The sequence below is a fragment of the Agelaius tricolor genome, unplaced genomic scaffold (assembly GCF_023055355.1).
Source record: "Agelaius tricolor isolate 1412-34295 unplaced genomic scaffold, bAgeTri1.0.p SCAF_14, whole genome shotgun sequence".
Lineage (NCBI taxonomy): Eukaryota > Metazoa > Chordata > Aves > Passeriformes > Icteridae > Agelaius > Agelaius tricolor.
The window spans coordinates 17,540,698-17,560,348 of record NW_027269274.1 but is presented as its reverse complement, the minus strand read 5'-3'; the positions used below and the strand labels follow the sequence as shown (position 1 = coordinate 17,560,348).

Here is a 19,651-nt window from a genome sequence, read left to right as displayed (position 1 = left end):
TTACCCCAGTGCAGTCTGCCAGTCCAACCAGGCCACAGGGTTAAAACCCCCATGAGCAGGGAGATCTGGGGGATTTGCTGCCAAAACACCAAAGAAAGACAAGTGCAGTTCCTATAGGCACCTCTTATAAGCCCATTTTCAAAGTTTAGAATCAATCTCAAGGGTCAGGAGAATGAGCAGTTTATCAGATACTGAGAAATACTCAGATACTGCTAAATAAAGCCTTTTCCACATTTTCTTCTGCAGCCAGGGACAGCCATCACATAAAATGATTCATCTCTAATTAAGAAGTTGTTGTTAACAAGGGGGAAAAAACATTTGGGGTACTTAAAAACAAGAGTATGTCAATATTTAATTGTAAAAAACCTTTATACAGGGAAGAAGACCCTCTTGAGGGAAGAAGACTTTTGTCAGCTACCCTGTAAAACTTCACCTTCGAATGAGTCCTAAAAATCCTCTGAAAAGAAGTTTTTCTTTCAGCCAACTACAACCCTATTCAGTCACTTCACATTTCACATATGATGAAAAGCTGCTTGTAAAAACGAGTCTAGGCCTGCAAATGTGAAATCTTCCCTCTGAAATTCCACATGCCAGCTCAGAGGGTGCCATGCACAGCAACCCTCAGCCCTAAGATAGGTCCTGTGGCCACGGCTCTGCTTTCCAGCCAGCATCATGGAACACTGAATGGCATCATGGGACAGGCAGCTATTTATGTCTGAGCTGAGGGCTGCTCCAGAGGGAATTTTCTGTGAACATCTGGTGCAGTCAACAGTAAAACATAAACATTACATAAGCCATGGCCCAGGCTCAGTACCAGGCAGAGATGGAGCCCTCGGTTCGGGCGGTACCGAGTGCGAGGCAGCACCGCAGGCTCCTCACTGAGCTCACCAAGGAGATAAAAACAACTGGCAAAGCCTAAAAATACCATCCAGGCTGGCAGGTCATGTGTTGTGTAGTGGTTTAGCTGTTAAAATTTCACCTGCAGACACCATTTCCTCAGTTTAATGCAGTACCAGCTGCTGGCATTGATAACCCAGGTGTGCCTGGGACACCCAGCTCTGGTTCTGAAGGTGCTTCTTGTGCTCCTGATGTGTGTCCCAGCTCTCAGAGGATCCACAAACAGCTGTGAGAAAGGCAACAGCTGCCTCACACCCAGAAATGACTGTGCTCACCAACAACAAATCCTGTCAGCTCACAGACCCACAACTCCCAAACACCATTTGTGGCAGATGAGAAAGGTAATTTCTGCATGGCGTGGCAGAGCAGCATCCCACCCACACACACCTCTGGTTCTAGAGTCGGAAACAGCATCTAAATATTTCATTAAGACTCCAGAAGAGAAAAGAGCTTTATGGAAAAAGAGAACATAGATACACATACATACAAACCCTCCAAAATAGTCTTTTTTCTAAAGAAATCTCATTTATCTGAGCCTGTGTGAAATGGCAGCCAATAAGAGCAAGAAAAAATAATTATTTCAGTTGTCAGACAGTCAGAAAGATCTCTTTGCAAATCTCTCTTTCATAAATCACAAACCATTTTTTCTTCAGTATAAATACCCTTCAGCAACACTGAAAGCTCTGGTATCTCTCTGGTATCTGTGGGCTGCATTGTACTCCAAGTCTATTTCAACATTTGTTTTAAAACCACTATTTTTGGCCAGAAAACTGGCCTCTTTTAGGCAAGATATAGAGAGCAGATGTACAATCTGTGCTAGCTCTCTGCTCTCACAATGCAAGTGGAAGATTTACAATGTAAGGATGTGGAGGCCTGGGTCAGGATTGGAGGGGATACAAAACCTCTATCTAAAATCTAATGTGGAATTTGGCAAATTGGGACACAAGTTCTGCCCTCACATACACGAACATGAGTTTGTTGTGAGAAGCTGCACTTGCTTCATCTTGCCACATATTTTTAAAGAAACATTTTATAAACCACAGTAAATCCTGCATTATATTGGGTCAAACATTTTCTGGTGTTTCCCAATGTAAATTAATGATTCTTAGAAGAACTATTATCCTACAGCTACAGAGTCTCTGACATTCCTTACAAAGCTCCTCACAGAAGATCCAAACCCTGCCAAAGGCCCTCTTCTTTTCAGGTGTGCACAGACAGGGACACCTGCAGCTCTCCTCTGAAAATTCACCACTGCAATAAAGCCTTGAGAGCACAGAGAGGGAGGAGTTTACCACAAAAAAAAAAAAAAAGTGTACTTTAAATATTGGTAAGTAGTAACCAAGGAGGAAGTCTAAGGTCAAGTAATCCAAACAAATATGATCAAAATTAACCTATTTACCTAGATTTTACCATCAATTTGGAGTGTCATGACATGTTTAGGTACCACCAAGTGAAAAGTACTAAAGCTTTTCAAGTTCAAACCTAAGAAAATAGAGAAATCTGATTGCAGCTTACCTTGTAGTTCTGATGGGACTCAAAGTTGGACAGGGGGGTGTTGCATGCAGTAGAAAAAGGCATGACCTTAACCCCTCTATACACCAGGCCTTTGTCATAGAGCTGCTTGAAAACCCACCTGGAAGTACACAAGGAACAAGGAATGACTTAGTGTTTCCCATTTAGTCAATAAACTGTAAAATGGCATTTCTGCTCCAGCTGGAGTTTCTTTCTGAGTAACTCCTTTTTTAAAAAAATCCACCATAAACTTCAGACAGTATTTGCAAGTCAAAAGGCAGAGAGATAACTGATGGCAACTGCATTTCTGGCAGATTTTAGCTTTGGCTGGTACTAGCAGCTTGCTATTCCATGCACTGGCTGCACAGCACAGAGATTTACCACAATATGGATTTGTGTTCCATCTAAATCCCTTCTCACATTTCCTGAATACAAAGATCACCTGAAATTTGAACAAGGCTGAAATCAGTCATAACTTAGAGAAGAGCTGTGGTGACATGGCTGCTCACCTCTCACATGATCTTCATTTTCTGCTGCAGCATCCAGAGCTACAGCAGAGACTCAGATATAAATCAGAGTCACCTGCAACCCAGCCCAAGTAAATCCTGATCATCTGAGAGCATTTTCACAGGAGGCCAAGGTTAACCATGAACTCAGTGCTGCAATTTAACTTTCTACTTTGAACTCAGATCCTCACCAAGACCTCAGTCTCACACCAAGGTCTAACTCTGCTTAGGAAATCATCAGTTCAGCCTGGAGCATAGCTGGAGCCTTATGTTTTCTTGAAATAATCAAGACAGCACTTAACACTGCAAGTGACAAATTGAGTCAATGCCCAAGGTGAATGGAAGTTGGAAGAGAAACTCCTCACACGACAACTCAAGGTGTCCATGTGATGGAGAAAGCCTGAATGCTCCAGGGTTTCCTCAAGGATCATCAACATTTATCAGCTTCTCCCATCTTGCTGACTTGCACACTCAGTGGCACAGCCTGCAGGCTGTAAGGCAGGAGAGGCCAAGCCTTAAATAATCCTGCCAGCTTCAACTCACAAATCAGAGCTGCTGCAGAGCCTCCTCGTTTTGAATTTCACAGCAAAACTGTTAAACTCTGCTGACTTTAAAAGCTCCTTTATTCAAACTATGTTTTCAAACCATCCTGATCCCTTTTCTGGGTCCCTTTGCAGAAAAATAGCTCATTGCTAAGCAACCAACCCAGTCCTGGCAAGCAGCACTTCTTTCTGCAGGCTGTCATTTTGAGCTTGAGAATCTGGACCTGTATTTCAGTCAGTGTCTTGTCCTCTATGCTTGAAATTATCATCTTCAACAAAAAACACAAGTAGACTATTGTACTGATTTTATCTGTGGCCCAAAATAAGAATATCAAAAGACATGCTCTGGCTTGCTGACATGGAAGTCCTGTGATGCCTTAATCAGAATAATTATTACACTGTAGATTAGGCAGCTGGAGCAAATACAGAATGTCACACAGAAAAGATGTGCAGTCCAATCAGATTCATCCATGGGCCTCCAGCAGAAGTCCAAAACTCTCCTATGAGTGGTCATTAACATCAGAAAAATTATATAATCCAAAGTCTGAGATGGAAAAAGCCTCTGAGACCTTCAGCAGCATCAATTCTGCCACAGAGGAGCCAAACCCAGGAGTCTCTCAGAGCTGTGAACTCCTGAAAAGGTGCTTACCTTACACACAACACCAAAGAAACCTTGTTCAACCAAGAATTGTCACCAACAGGCAAGATGTGGCTGCCTGACCCTCAACCCAAACCTGAAACATAGCAGTGAGTGACTATTTAACAGTGGACATTTTAAGTTTATCAACTTAGACTTGTATAAATCCAGATCAGTCTTTTATAAAAATGATCCCTGAATATAGTTTCACCAGCTTTCAGCATATAAATTTGAGCTGGCTAACTGCACAAGTTTTTGTGGGAGTTAAAGTAACTTTAAATGTATGCTTACCCCCTCAGAGCATAATTAATGCAGCCTGTGACAAGTGACAGCATTCCTACTGAAGGTGTTCTATTTGCCTTTCAAAAACAGTAACTGAAACACCTATAGAAAAAGGCTCCACTTGACTTTCTATAGAACACTGCCTACTAACAGCACACAAAAACTACTCAGAGAAACACTGAATATTTAATTCAGCTGTAAATATAACTGTAAACTCAGGGAGCTGCTCAGGAAAGGTGAGCACTAGTGGAGCTGCCAAGCTCCCAATGCAGGCCAGCATCTCCCTCCTGTGGCAATCCCATCCCACTGCACAGCCCGGGCTCCAGCTGTGCACTCAGAGCAGGGGTGGCCTTCAGAGGAAATCCCTGCCCTGAGCACAGCCTTGCCCTGAGCACAGCCCTGCCCTGAGCTCCATCATCCCTGCCCTGAGCACAGCCTTGCCCTGAGCTCCATCTCTGCCCTGAGCTCCTCCATCCCCGCCCTGAGCACAGCCCTGCCCTGAGCTCCTCCATCCCTGCCCTGAGCACAGCCCTGCCTTGCCCTGAGCTCCATCATCCCTGCCCTGAGCACAGCCCTGCCCTGAGCACAGCCCTGCCCTGAGCTCCGCCAGCCTTGCCCTGAGCTCCGCCAGCCTTGCCCTGAGCTCCACCATCCCTGCCCTGAGCTCCATCATCCCTGCCCTGAGCTCCACCAACCCTGCCCTGAGCACAGCCTTGCCCTGAGCTCCGCCAGCCCTGCCCTGAGCTCCGCCAGCCCTGCCCTGAGCACAGCCCTGCCCTGAGCTCCGCCAGCCCTGCCCTGAGCTCCGCCAGCCCTGCCCTGAGCACAGCCCTGCCCTGAGCTCCACCAGCCCTGCCCTGAGCTCCATCCCTGCCCTGCCCTGAGCTCCATCCCTGCCCTGCCCTGAGCTCCATCCCTGCCCTGCCCTGAGCTCCACCAGCCCTGCCCTCCTGCCCTCTTTGGAGTTTGTCCCAACCTGTCCCCTCACACAGCCATTCCAGCAGAATAAACAGAATTATAGTTGAGTCAAAACTGCTGTTTGATGCCATAGCCCTCATTACCACTACACAAGCTCTTTTGTTATCTTAAAAAAAGCACCTAAAATGGTTTCCTTAACAAAAAGCTGCTGGTGTATGACCAGCAGAGCTGCAGAGATGATTCCCAAAGAGCTCACTGCAGAGCCCACCTGCCAAAGAGGAGATGGTTCTAACAGTAAGAGTCACTGACAGGTGGAGATCATGTCTTGATTAAAAAGTCATCACAATATTTTAGACAATAACATCACAAAACATGGTTTAACCCTTATGTTTGAAAAATTTTGACACTTTGAAAGAAAGGGACTCAGGTTTGTAAGCCAAAATTGAAAATGCAGTACCTTCTGAAAAAAAATAATCTAAGGAAACCACAGAGCTCCTTTCTAGTGACAAACAAACCATTTACTCACAGAAATGAGAAATCAAATCCTGTTCCTCTAATTCTGCTCCATTTCTCCTCACACATAAATAAATTTAGTTGCATCTTCTTGGCTGTGGGAGCAGCACTCAGACCTTTACTGAAGAAAAATGCAGTTTGGGAAAAGGTGAAATTCAAGATGCATATTTCAGCTCCTTGTTAAGAGACAATCTGGTCCCTAAAGGTGCAAGGAATGTTTAACTTCCAAAGTGGTAAGAGTTTGTTGTTCCTGAAGGGTCATGAGGTTCGAGCCCAGTAAATAACAAAGCCTTGCTCTCCCCAGAATTCCCCAAAATCCAGAACCTTCCTGCAGAATTTGTTCATCCAAGTCACACACACAGCACACAAACAGCACATGGATATAACCAAACTCCTGCAATGGGAGCTTTTGCTTCCAAAAGATACTGGATCAGTCAATGCAGCACTGCAAACCCCCTGGCACCCCACATCAGCATCTCTCAGTACCCAGAGCAAGCTGCACTTCTCAGACACCTACATCCAGCTCACATCAAAGACAAGGTTTGATCTTGGAGCTTCCCAAGCCCTTAATCCATTCCTTTGAGGGATCAAGGGGCTCTGTTTGCAATGATCAGTATCTGAGGGTTTTCTAAGGGTTTGAGAACTCCAATCTTTCCAGAGAACTACCTCATAACTAACATTGAGATATATTTTCCAACACATATAAAGTGGTTTTCCCCCTTTTTACTCTTTAAAGAAAAAACATCAGGAGCTATAAACAGTTCTGTGGCCATTAGGACTGCAGGATCCAGAGGTCTATGATTTCAACATATCCATGGTAATTTAGGTAAATGGACAAAATTCTGGCTGTGTGACCTCACATCAGTTCACATCAAGATAAAAGGACAATTTTATAACCTCTGTAGACCTACCAGACAAATCCAGGCACAAACAACACACTATGTAAGAAGCCCTGTCACTTTAAAGTTCAGCAAACACTGCATCCTCACAGCACCATGGGAAGCAGAGCTCCTGAAGAAAAGCTTTTCCTACAACTCATGGACAACACTTGGAAAAACAAGAGGAAATTAAAATGAAAGCAACATGCAAAAACAGATGCTTAGAGACAAAAAAAAAAAGTACTCAAAAAACACTGGATGTGAATCAGAAAAAGCATAAGCCTAAGTGGAACATGAATTCCAATAACAAACACAACCTATCTTTAGAATAGCAGCTTGGAAAGACAGCTCCTGAGGAAAGGCAGGAAACGTATTTCTTTGTTCCAGGGTCTAGGAATTGTTGAGTACAGAAGTTGTCAAATTCTGTGTTATTCTACCACTGAAAGCTTTAAAATCCTGGCATACAGAGATTATCCTGTTCCAGGTCTACCCTCCAAGCTGTAACCTTCAGAACTGCATGTTTGTTGAGAGCTTCTGGATCCAGCCAGAAATGCAAAATACCTGAATAGCAGTACATTTGAATATCTACAACTGATGCTAGATTTTTCCCAAAGGTCAGCCATAGGACTGCAGTTTTCCTCCTCCAAAATACAGGTAAGGAGATACAACAAGACTGGAATGGTGAGAAGGTAACAACAAGGGGACTAGAGAACTTAATGCACAAAAGCAATGCAAGAATGAGGGGAAAAAAATACAAGTAGTTCATTGAAAAATGGACAAAGCACACTTCTTATCACCAGTATCTCTCTAGAGAATGATTAGTCATGGAACACACAGAAAGCAACAGGGATTTCTATTTCTAGAAATCTATTGGGAGCATTTCTATTCAGAGACCTGCTGCTCTGAGATCATTCTGGTTTAGTGCTGAGCGCTGGGCCTGTCTCAGGGCAGGCTGGGTGGGAGCCCAGCTCCCCCTGGCAGCTCCTCCCAGAGCTCTGTCACCAAGGGCTGTCTCTGCCAGGCTCAGCCCGCAGTTGCTCCTTTGGGCACTAGATGGTGACAGGAATCTGCTCCAGCCACCCCTTCCGAGGAGCAGGAGGAGAGGAAGAGCCCTGGCATCACCTGGGAATGCAGAACATCCCCTGATCCCACCGGGGCTGCTCCCCAGGATGAACCCACAGTCAGCCCACACCTGTGCAACAGCTCAGCACTGAGAACAATCATTTATGGCTATTCCAGCTCCCAAAGGTTTCTTTCAGACCACCTCAGGAAGAAGTTGAAGCTCCCATCAAACTCCTCTCTGTTTCACTGGATGGGCCTTGTGGCTGTACAAAAAAAGGCAATATTCCATGTTTGTGCCATGGCAGCTCAAGCACATCACCCACTGCACTGCCCCAGTGAAGGGCACTTCTTAATTGAGATCCAAGCTGGCTGCAGGACAAATTGTACAGAACTTTTAAGTTCTAATTCTATTTAAGTTATTCAATATGTGCACAGCTGGCTGGATCTTAACATGCAAAAGCAGTGCAGTATCACCTCTCACTGACACCACCTTCCAATCCTCCCCTGAAAAATCCTGCCAGGATACCACAATTCTACCAGTGAATGTTTTGTTGTAAGTCAAAATTTAGCAGGCTAACAATTCAGTTTAGTCAGTCATCATGTGACAGCATCAAAATGCCAACAAAGGAGTCATTTCCACCAGACTAATTATAAAGATAAAAGAGAAAAGCTCTCTAGCATTCTGAGCTTATTAATATTGTTTGGTAGAGATACTGTACAACAGATGTATTTGGTGTCTGAGTCCTAAATACTCCAAACTGAAATGATTTGGATCAAATCAGCCACCACTAAAAACAACATTTATTACAAGTATTAGATTATCTCACTGAACTCAACAGAAACAAGGAAGAAAACACCACATGTCACAAAGAAATTCCAGCTGAGGCTACTCCAGAGCTGCAGGAAAAGCTACAGACCAGAAAAAAAACCAACCTAAACAGACTGGTTTAGCTGATTATATGACTAAAGAGAAACTCCTCACCATATTTTAACCACAAAACCTACAGCTGCCATGCCCACTCCCATTTTTATAACCAGGTTATTTTTTCTGGACCTAAAATCAGCATTTTACTCCCACAGACAGAACAAAAACAAGGTCAAACCACTGGACAGGCCAATATGGTCTCCAGGGCAGCCAATGCAGAAATTAAGCTGCAGTTTCTCCTTTGTACATAGCTGGACACTAAATTTTAAAACTTTTTTAAAGGATTTCAAAAGGAGCTCAGAAAAAAATGGAATAAATTGTAAGAGAAGCATGCTAGAACCTATAGGTCAAATTAACACTCCTGAGGGACATGCAAAGTAACTTCAGTAACACCTTATGGGTCTGATGATTGCTTGGCTAACCATCCAATTTATTTAATTTTTAGGAAATTGGGCATTACCCTGCCAAAAGCACCACTCTAAGTGCAGTGACAGAGCTCTCTTTAAGCATCATCTCCTTCAGCCCTGAGACAGTCCCATGAAGAAGACTCTCCAAAAAAAACCCAATTTTTAAAAACAGAAAATGTTTCATTACAGGATTTAACAGAAACTTAACAGTATCAGGAAGCAAAAAAAGTACAAAATTAAAAGGCTGTCTGCCTACATGCTTCCTGAAATCTCACTGAGTTTTCAGATCCAATGTAATCTAGAGTTTCTATCAAAGCAGGCATTAGAGGAGGTGATCTTTGTAGCACAGGTCAAAGAGCAGAAACTGCCTTGTGAAGAGGTGGTGGGAGAAACAAAGCACCAAAACAAGGCTTGGGCTGCTGAGAGGCCCTGCAACTTCCTCAAGGCAGGTTTGGTTTTTAAGCTGCCAGTTCAACAGGATTCGAGGTGCCACTAAGTATTTTTGTAATTTACAAAATGAAGGTTTCTTGTCAGTTTTGGCTTTATAATTATGCAGGGTTTCTTCAGCTGAGTGAGTTAAACATCTGCTGCCTTCCCACCATCTCTCCACTGAAATCTCACTGGCACTTCAGCCCTCTGCAGTGGCTTCAGGGACATCTCAAAGGTCTGTCAATCCAGTGGCAGAACTTTATGAAACTACACAATTAAAGCTGATTAGTAATGCTAATATTACCAAATATTCAATACTTCATTATGCACATAATTTGCTTTTCAATGAATGTCAAATTCCCCTTGTCATTCTATCACCCAAAGGACTCACAGCTGCCATTTCTTCCCTGTGCTAAACCAACCTGCTCATCCTTAACCTGGAAGCTTGTCTTGTCTTTTAAAATCCCAACAGGCACCCTGATTACATTGCCAAAACACCCAAATTTTATTAAGCTCTGCACCAGGAGTCCAAGACAGTTGTCAAAGTGTGCTGCCAAGAAAAAGATACCAGCAGATTCACAGCCTCTAAAATCAGGCTTGAAGAAGAGGTTTGGAGCTAAACTGAGCTTGGACAGTTTGCCATTTACAGCTGACAGTGTGAAGAACATCAGAATGCAGAGCTGGAATGTAATTTCCTAAACCAACCAAGGACCATATTAATAGATCTTCAGAACTGCTTTGAAGCTGGCATGGAGCAGATTTCAGGGCTCTCTAAAGGCAGTGTTGGTGCACTTTATTTTGCAAAGCCCTGCTATCCTGGAGAAGGAGAAAATGGGACAATTCATTGCACCACTTGGACATCAAGAGGTTCCACATCACTTGAATTCCTCTGCCTGATGTTTTATCTGCATTTGGCATTTTCTGAGCAGTTCTAGTGATACATGGACCAAGACATGTTTGCAATGAGTGAAGCCTTTCTCACATTTCAAATCCCCAAAGCAAGGTGTGTTCACTTACCACACAGACTCCATGAACTCGGGGTAAAGGGTTTTATAGTCATTTTCAAAGTCAATCCAGCGTCCTAATCTGGTCACACTGAACTGTTAAGACACAAAAACACAGATTGAAAGGCATCTTAATAATGCATCATCACAATACATTGCCAATGTTTATTCTGTAGAATAAAAATCAGCTAGGTTTTAAGTGCAGTGTTTGTCCCAACTCAATGAAATCCATCTATAAAGTATTTTAGCCTGATAATAGTTCCAAACAGTGTATTCCTACAGGCAGAAATAAGGAAAGAATGAAACCACGAGCATGGTTATTTAGAACCAAGGTCACACAACAGGCAAATGTGTTCAACACAGCAAAAACAGTAGATCACTTGGATCATTCATCAGATAGAAATGGTGGATCACTCAAGGTTCAGCCAAGGTTCAAATGCCTGAAAATTGCTTTTCATGACAGTGGTCACACTTCTATTTTTAAGACTACTTGTTGCAGAGACAGTGAAAACCCAGAAGTCTATCAGCTTTCAGCTCCATGCAAACATGATGTAACTTGAAGACAAAGCAATGCTGAGAGAAATTGATACATGCCAAGTTATCAAACCCTCCCAGGGCCAGCTGCCTCCTGTGCCTGCCCAGAGCCCCAGCAGGGACAGGTGCCAGCCCCTGTCTGAGGACAGGTCATGCTCACATTCAGACACCAGTGAGGAATGAGCCAGCTGTGGGATTCACTGGGACAAGTGGGATTTCACAGGCACCCAAAGCCCCCAGCTCTGCAGCCAGCCAAGGCAGGGACACCTGTCCTGACACTGTTAACACAGCCCACACTGAATGTCAAACCAGCCAAGGGAACACAAAACGTTCATTCCCTCACCTCTACATTTTCATACCACACCTGAGCTCCTGACACGGATCAGTTCCCATCCTGACCTTTAAGCCACTCTGACACTCCCCTGATAAGATCCATAGCCTAGGACTGATTAGCACAAGGATTCACAAAGCTGGAGCATTATGTCTGGTCTCAGCATTGTAAGATCTCACACTTTACTATTTTTTCATAAGGCTCAAATATTTGCTAACCACTCCAGGCAAACACTATCCAACAGGAATGTTGGTAATTCCTCTCCCAGCACTATTCCAAAATACTTGAATTTAAACAAATTTAATTATTCTTATTTATCATCTAAAATACACACATACATGCACAAGTTTATGAACAAAACAAAATACAAAATGCATTCACCACCCAAGAGATCAAGTGCTTGCACTAACCAGCACTGCAAAAACACCAGCTGCTGAAGCACAGCAAGTTAAAAGGTATGGAAAAGGAACCACAAATGTTCCAGGTGTGGCTGGGATAGAGTTAACTTTCCTCTTCATAGCTGCTCCAGTGCTGTGTTCTGGATCTAGAATGGGAATCATGTTGTTAACCCACTGCTGGCTTAGGTGCTGCTGAGTTGGGCTTGCCCTAAGCAAGGAGTTCTCAGTTTCCCAGGCTGTGCCAGCCAGGAGCTGCACAAGGAGCTGGGTGGGAGAAGAGCCAGGACAAAGAAAAGCCAGGACAGCTGACCCCAACTGGCCAAAGGGACATTCCATAGCACAGCACATCGTGCCCAGCAGAGAACTGGGGGGACTTGGCCAGGAGCTGTGAATCCCTGGTCTGGGCATCACTCAGCAGCCAGACTGGGCATCACTTGGTTTTCCTGGCTTTTATTCCTCCCTCTGTCCTCTTTTACTGTTATTATTATCATTAACAGCATTATAATATTTTATTTTGTTTCAATTAAACTGTTCTTATCTCCACTCATTGGTACTCGGCTGCCAGCTGGGGTTAAACCACCACAACAAACCAGAATGAATCTTGCTATTTTTATTTCTAAAAGCAACAAAGAATTATCAATGATGGGTTTGAAATACAGCATTTCAGTGTCATTTGATAAAAAAACAAACTGTCTGCTTTTCATCCAGCCACTCACTGAGGTTTAGGTCCCAGTTACTCTACCCAAGGCACCTCTGGTGTCTTCATGCTCCCAAATGGTCCCAAGGGCAAGAGGCAAGTGATACTCAGGTAAGAAACTCCTATTTCCATTAAAAGAAATACAGCAGGACTAGAAACATGCAGAGGAGTGTGATGAAGTAAAAGAGCGTTTGCAGGAGGAAAAAATTAAAATAATTAGGACTGTTCTGCCTAGGAAAAAAAAATATGGTTAAGATAAAGCTTTATTGGAAATCTTTTCAGAGAACTACCATTCTTCAAACTTGCAGACACCAACACTCTCCCTGTATTCCTGGGATGAAAAGCTGACACCAATATTCTCTGGGAAGACTGAGGGTTTGCCCACACCTCTTGTGACAAAACCAGATGTGAGAATTTCTGTTCTTCCAAAAATACAAGCTGCTGCCCTGCACTCTGGCAATGAAAAGACAGTGGGGAAGGAGGAGCAGAAAAGCAGTGAGGTTAATCCTTATTCTCTTTAATGGCTCCATTAGAAAACCAAACAGATCTTTCCATTTCCTATAAAAGAGAAGACAATGAAATGGCAATGAAAAGACAGTGGGGAAGGAGGAGCAGAAAAGCAGTGAGGTTAATCCTTATTCTCTTTAATGGCTCCATTAGAAAACCAAACAGATCTTTCCATTTCCTATAAAAGAGAAGACACAAAGAAAGAGACAATGCTCAACAGATCTGTTATTTGTTCAGTGTAGCCCATCAGACACTTTGAGCTCCAGGTAATCTGCAAGTAACCTTCTCTTGACAGCACAGCAGTGTCTGTTCCAAGGCACAAAGGGGCTCTTTTTGTTCCCTTTCAGGACCACAGGGGAGAAACACAGGAGCTTCAAGACATGAGATTAATGCATACAATCAGAGAAAAGGATGAAGTTCCCCCACCTGAAACACTTCTGCACAAAGACATTTAGAAATGCTCAGCAGAGCATGGACTGGGCCTCCACTCACCTCCCACTCCTTGGCATATCTCATGACAATCCCTCTGCACTCCTTGTTGTAAGCTTCAATGCCCATCTTTGCCACGTCCTCTGGCCCTTTAATGCCCAAAGTCTTGTCAATCTCATATTCCTGGGAGCATGGAAAACAATCAAACAAAACATCCTCTTAGTAAAAGCTTTCAGGAGTCCCCTGGATACCTTATGTGTCCTGTACATTCTAATGAGGCTCAGGGGCCTCCTTTAACCTCCTGGGATTTCATGGGAGCTGCACCTGAACTAGGCAGGGATTTCAAAGGCTCACCCTGGTGTGACTGTTTCTTTAGTTTCTTTAGAAAAATAAACACCAGTTTCTGAAATAAGAACCAAACAAATACAGGTCCATAGCACTGACCAGAAGGAAGCTCCTGAACTCATCACACACAAAAGCCAGAGAAACACACTGGACAAGGAACTTCCATTTCTCTTTTAGCAACAATATCAGGTATAAAAGCAGCAGAAATACGAGTGATAAGCAGGGAACTACAGGGAAAGAGGAACCACCAGAAGTATCTGCAGGTAAATTCATGACACATACCACAGGCAAGCCGTGGCAATCCCAACCAAACCTTCTCTCAACATGGAAACCACTCTGATGAGCAAATCTGGTCACAATGTCTTTGATGGTTCCTGCAAGAATGTGGCCATAGTGGGGGAGCCCTGTGGCAAACGGGGGGCCGTCGTAGAAGTTGAACCTACAACACAAAACATTCCTCAGTAAAGCAAAGACTGAGCAGCAGGCTCAGGGGCAGGGTGACTCCATGCTTCTACTGCTTGTGTTTCACTTGGACAATGTCCATTCCTTCCTCTTCCACCATCAGTCAGCACAGGGCTGGCAGTGGCACTGCAGGGAACATTCCAGCCTGTTCTGCTCCCACCACTGCCAGTTCTAGCAGCACTCCCATGGCACACCCAGCACAGGGGGAAGAGCTCTTTGCTTACCTCCCCATTTCTCTTACAAACCCACCAGGCAGGAAATTACAAGTTTATTACAACTGTTTGAGCACTGCTGATTCTTCACCAAGTGAAATATAAAGGGAGAGCAGCATGGGCCAGGCCTGCTGCTGGCAAAGGGAGCAGCTGCTGTTGACAGAACCAAGGAAAAACAAAGAGTAATTACAGCCAAGGCAACCCTGCACTGCCACACACAATTGCTACAGCTTTTAACAGATTCTTACCTAGGTCTGTTCTTTGATTGCTTCAGGCATTCCTTGAAACAATTTAGATTTTTCCAGAGCGTCAATATCTTCTCTTCCTCATTTGGAAAATTTATGTTTTCTGGAACTTGTTGAACCATTCTTTCCCAACAAGGATCAATAAGAGAAAAATACATATTGAACAGAAGTGAGAAAAAGTAACTCCACAAATAGAACTTTTATCTTTCAAATCCGTATCACCAATCCAAAGAGCTTGATTCATTGCAGGCATGGAAGCAAGCACTCCATTCTAAAAAAAAAAGCCTAATTTTGACTGACTCACACCGAAGTTTTGGAACAGGAAAAGGATTTTCCATTCATTCAACTATGATTGTTCCCTTTTTTATCATGTTTTTATTTCTGTTTCCCAGAGAAAACAGTCAAAGGGTAAATTATGTTTTGGTTACAGGTTTTTTTTTTCTTCAGGAAAAGCTTCTGAGTTCAAACTGACCCTTCAGCACCAGTTTGTATCAGAGAGTTTCACTTGAAACTACTGAAGAAGGAGCAACTTTGCCCTGTACATCTATTCACTAACTGTTGAGATGCTTAAAAGAACACTTTCCATCAGGCTGTGCCAGCAATCTCAGATGCCCCTAAAAGCAGCCAGGCTGCAGAGAGCACAGTTGAAAAACTGCAAAGATGAACATGAGTTTTATAAGTACATTAAAACTTGTACAGGCCACTTCCATGCTGTACAAACAACACAGGGAAGAGCAATTCTCAACATAATTAGGAACACACAGCAGGTGCCTGGTTCCAGAGCTGCAATGAGATAGAAAGGGGTCAGATTTCAATAAAATGCCACAGCAAGAACAAAACAAAGCTCTGAGGTGTTTTAAGACAGCAGCTCCCTAACAGGAGAAAATTGGTTATGAAGGTTGTAACAGATGATGTTAGAAGATAAAAGGGTTCTTCCACCTCTCACTTCAGTGCTGCTGCTCCTGAGCACACTTACACCAGAAGTAGCTACTACAGCTTTGAGCTTCACTCAGCATTAGAGAATGACAAGTAACAGCACAAGGCCTGAGTCCTGGGATTTACTCAGGTTTGTAAATACTAACCATAAAGCAGCAACAAAGGCAAATGCATGAAGACAATTCTTCCAGTTACAGCTGAAGCTCTAAAACATTTCCTTAAACAGAACCCAGAACACCACAAAACCTGCCAGCTCAAGGCTTGAACCCCTATGAAAAAATGTGCTACAGACCAACTCCAGCACTTCTGTATTCATGACAAATCATTCTCTCCACTAACAAACCCAAATTATCCTTTATCACATTATTATAATTGAGAATCCCACAACCTGGTGCACAGGCAACACAGCATTTGGAGGGGAAATCAGGGGCTGACAAGGAACATGTGGACATGGCCTGGATGTATTTTAAAAGGTAATAACCAGCCTGAGCCAGTGAGTTGCTCTACACAACCTGTAGGAGAGGTTTCACCATTCTGCCTCAAAGCACTGATTAGGCTGTGTCCTTTCTCAGTGACTTGATCACTGAGACAATGGAAATGATAAAAGAATTCAGCTTGAAGCTTTTATCTCCCACAAGCCAGCTGACCTGAGGTTTAAGAATCTGCATGTTCTACTCAGCTCCATGTCACATTGACATCCTCTGAAAAATCCCTTTGCCCGGGATTTTTCTCCTGGGAAGCTGAGAAGCCTCAAAGAAAAGGGAAACAATTCTTATCTCATTTGATTCTCCTGTATTTTGCTCATCTGGAATGTTTGGAGATTGTTTCATTGGTTTCTGGTGTGAATTATTTTGACTTAATGACCAATCAATGCCAAGCTGTGTTGGGACTCTGGAGAGAGTCAGGAGTTTTCATTATTATCTTTTAGCATTCTGTAAGTATCCTGTCTGTATTCTTTAGTATAGTTTAGTATTCTTTAATATAATATAGAATCATAAAATAATAAATTAGCCTTCTGAGAACATGGAGTCAGATGCATCATTCCTTCCTTTGTCTGAGGGGAACTCAAATACAACAGCTCCAGGATCTGCATGTTCTGCTCAGCCCCAGCTCAGTGTAAATCAGTGCAACTCCCAAACCGTCAGTGCAACTCCCAAACCGTCAGCGCAACTCCCAAACCGTCAGCGCAACTCCCAAACCGTCAGCGCAACTCCCAAACCGTCAGCGCAACTCCCAAACCGTCAGCGCAACTCCCAAACCCTCAGTGCAACTCCCAAACCCTCAGTGCAACTCCCAAACCCTCAGTGCAACTCCCAAACCCTCAGTGCAACTCCCAAACCCTCTGTGCAACTCCCAAACCCTCTGTGCAACTCCCAAACCCTCTGTGCAACTCCCAAACCCTCTGTGCAACTCCCAAGTGCTTGGAGCCTGGCCAGCTGTCAGGAAGCAGAGGCAGGCTGCTGTGGGCTGTGCCTGAGGCAGGGCTGAGGAGGCTGCTCAGGGCTCACAGCCTCCCTGCGTTGCCCCAGGGTCACTGTGGGCCCATCCTCCAACTGAAGCACTGCACAGGCACAGCAGTGTCCAGCAACCACAGGGCACAAACCATCCACACCCTCAGCAACAGCACCACTTTATTGCATCAGGAGCAGGGGGGAGTAAATACTGCTGGGAATTCATGTGCAACCATCATTACCGGTTATATCTTCCAAGTTATAAACCAGAATTTTATAGAAATTTAGAATTTTCAACAGAATTTTAAAACAGACTGACTTAAAAGACAAAAAGCACATTGAAAATCTTGCCATGGCTCAACTTCAGCTGAGAAAAAAAGCCAAGATCTAACAATCATTCTATAGACAGAGTGTGAATATCTCTACAGAACAGAAAGAAGCTTATTATAAGCAATCTAGGTATTTTCAAACCCAAAATAATGAAGGACAACTTCATTACTTTGAACACAGACTGAGCAAAAACATCACAAATCACATTACAGAAATTATATAAACACATCTAATAAAACCTCACTTTCAGACAACACCTCACATTAACAGAGATCAGTAAACACATGGAGGGTTCTCTGTGCATTTGCTGCTGATAAGAAGTGTAAAAGACAATGCACCATTAAGCAAGTTTTTATTAAGTACACTCACTTTTCTAGAGGATAACAACATTCACTAGCAAAGGTGTCAGTTTGGAGACTGTGCTACAGCAGGCAGAGACTTAAGCTGGGCTTCTTATCTACAAGAAAAAAAAACATGCATTAACACCATAAAAGCAAGTTCCCATGTACTTTTTAAAAATATTAATTTTTAAAAAAACAATAAAAATTCAATTAAAACACCACTATGAATAAAGTGAACCCACATTTGAGAAATATTTTTGTACTTTCCATACATCAGATATATGATTAAAACAAAGTGGATTTCATGATAATAATCATTTTGTTGACTGAGAAATGGTAAGTATAAAAACACAGGATGAACTAAAGGTGTACAAAAGGTTTCTCATTTCCAGGGGTTTATCATCAGTCTCTTACTCTTGTTCCAGTCACCTTCTCCCACAAACTTTTCTGTAAAAGAGACCAAAGCTCCCTCCAAAGACAAGGAGCTTTCTTTCTCCACCTACAGCTGCTTTCTCTAAAGTTAAACAATGCTCTATTTTCCACATTTTCCACACCTGGCCCCCCATTTCTGCCTTCTCAGGTCCTGTTCTCGGGTAACAGCAGTCTAAACCTGATCATGAAAATTCTCAATTTCTAGAAGGGGTGGAAACAACCAAGTTTAAAACAAAAGGAAAGAAGGATGGGAGCAGAATGCTGAACTACAGAACAAACATTGCTTCTGAAAATCTTGTGTCTTGTACAGGGAATAAAACTGCAACACCAGCCCAGCTATCCCCCTTCAAGGATTGCCTTTAACACTGAAAGGCCAATTAAAACATTGCTAAAGCAATAATCACACTCATCAATTAATGCTGTCCTTAGATACAAAAACTGCATGCTATGCAAGAGCCCAGTTTTACACTGTATCTTGTGATGGCTTAGGAAATGTTTGTCATCATCATGCAGCCTTGATTAAAAATGTAACATCGTGTGAACAAAAGAAATCTAGGTTATCTTGAAATAACTTTGAACTACGTCTTTTTAATAAACACTCAGAAACCAGCGTCAGCTGAGTTACTGAACGCTGCTTTTATGTGACAGCTGAATTCGGTTGGACCCGATTACCTGACAGCTGCTTTCTAATCGTGTCACCACCAAACCGAATTAAAGTCTCTGAAAGGCTCCCGGGGTGTGGAAGCCAAGGTTTGCTGGAGATATCAAAATCACCACAGCTGTAGCAATAATAAGGGTGCATTCATCAACCCCTCTGTTAACAGGATGCTGAAGGGAATGCTTAAGACACATTACACGTTGTAAGGGACCTTAAATTCTTTGTACAAATAACTAATGAAACCAAGACTTGCTAAGTATTAAGCCCTGCAATACAAATAACTAATGAAACCAAGACTTGCTAAGCATTAAGCCCTGCAATAAGGCACCAGGCTAACCTTTAATAAGCACCTCCTATAAATAATCCCTAAATTGCCGAAAAAGCAAAGAATCCGCACAGCACCCAGGCAGTAAAACACGCACATGAACGGGACGCTGTACACGCAAAACTCGAGCTAACAACGCCCAAGGCCGCAGGGAGCCGCCAGCCCGGCCGGAGCCGCTCCCGCGGTGACAGCACCGGCACTGCTGGCTCGGGAGCCGCCGCTCTCCCGGGACACCCTAAAGGTGCCGCTCCCCGGCACGGCGCTGGAGCAGCCCCACCCTGGTGTCTCGGAGCCGCCCGCACGGAGCTCAGCCCGGCCGGCGGGACCGTGAGGGGCCGAGGCTGCAGCCGGGCCCCCCGCTCACCTCCGTCCCGCCATGATGCAATACCGCCCGGCGCAGCATGGCCGGAAGCGCCGCCAGCGCCATGGCCAATCAGCGCGCGGCTCTCTGCGGCCGCACAGCGGAGCTTTGTAAGGCGGCCGCTCATTGGGTGAAAGCTGACCCG

The 19,651-nt window shown here is 43.8% G+C and overlaps 1 protein-coding gene and 1 non-coding gene across 4 annotated transcripts in view; both read right to left on the bottom strand.

The window, feature by feature from the left end:
* The window catches only part of IARS1 (isoleucyl-tRNA synthetase 1), a 95,337-nt gene extending 75,710 nt beyond the window's left edge, over nucleotides 1–19,627 (bottom strand). The window contains exons 1-7 of one of the 3 annotated variants that reach the window (XM_071440011.1): nucleotides 19,510–19,627; nucleotides 17,759–17,846; nucleotides 14,676–14,795; nucleotides 14,036–14,192; nucleotides 13,472–13,591; nucleotides 10,526–10,608; nucleotides 2,413–2,530 (exon numbers count right to left, since the gene is read on the bottom strand). In XM_071440011.1, the coding sequence (XP_071296112.1) occupies nucleotides 2,413–2,530; nucleotides 10,526–10,608; nucleotides 13,472–13,591; nucleotides 14,036–14,192; nucleotides 14,676–14,794 (597 nt within the window). In that variant the 5' untranslated portion in view covers nucleotide 14,795; nucleotides 17,759–17,846; nucleotides 19,510–19,627. Of the gene's footprint in view, nucleotides 1–2,412; nucleotides 2,531–10,525; nucleotides 10,609–13,471; nucleotides 13,592–14,035; nucleotides 14,193–14,675; nucleotides 14,796–17,758; nucleotides 17,847–19,242; nucleotides 19,432–19,509 lie in introns of those variants that run through there. The other 2 variants (XM_071440013.1, XM_071440012.1) reach the window with 2 other exon arrangements.
* On the bottom strand, nucleotides 17,074–17,205 carry LOC139596118 (small nucleolar RNA SNORA84). The gene has a single exon (XR_011681250.1). It is a non-coding gene; the product is annotated as a small nucleolar RNA SNORA84 (small nucleolar RNA).
* Nucleotides 19,628–19,651: the final 24 nt, after the last annotated feature.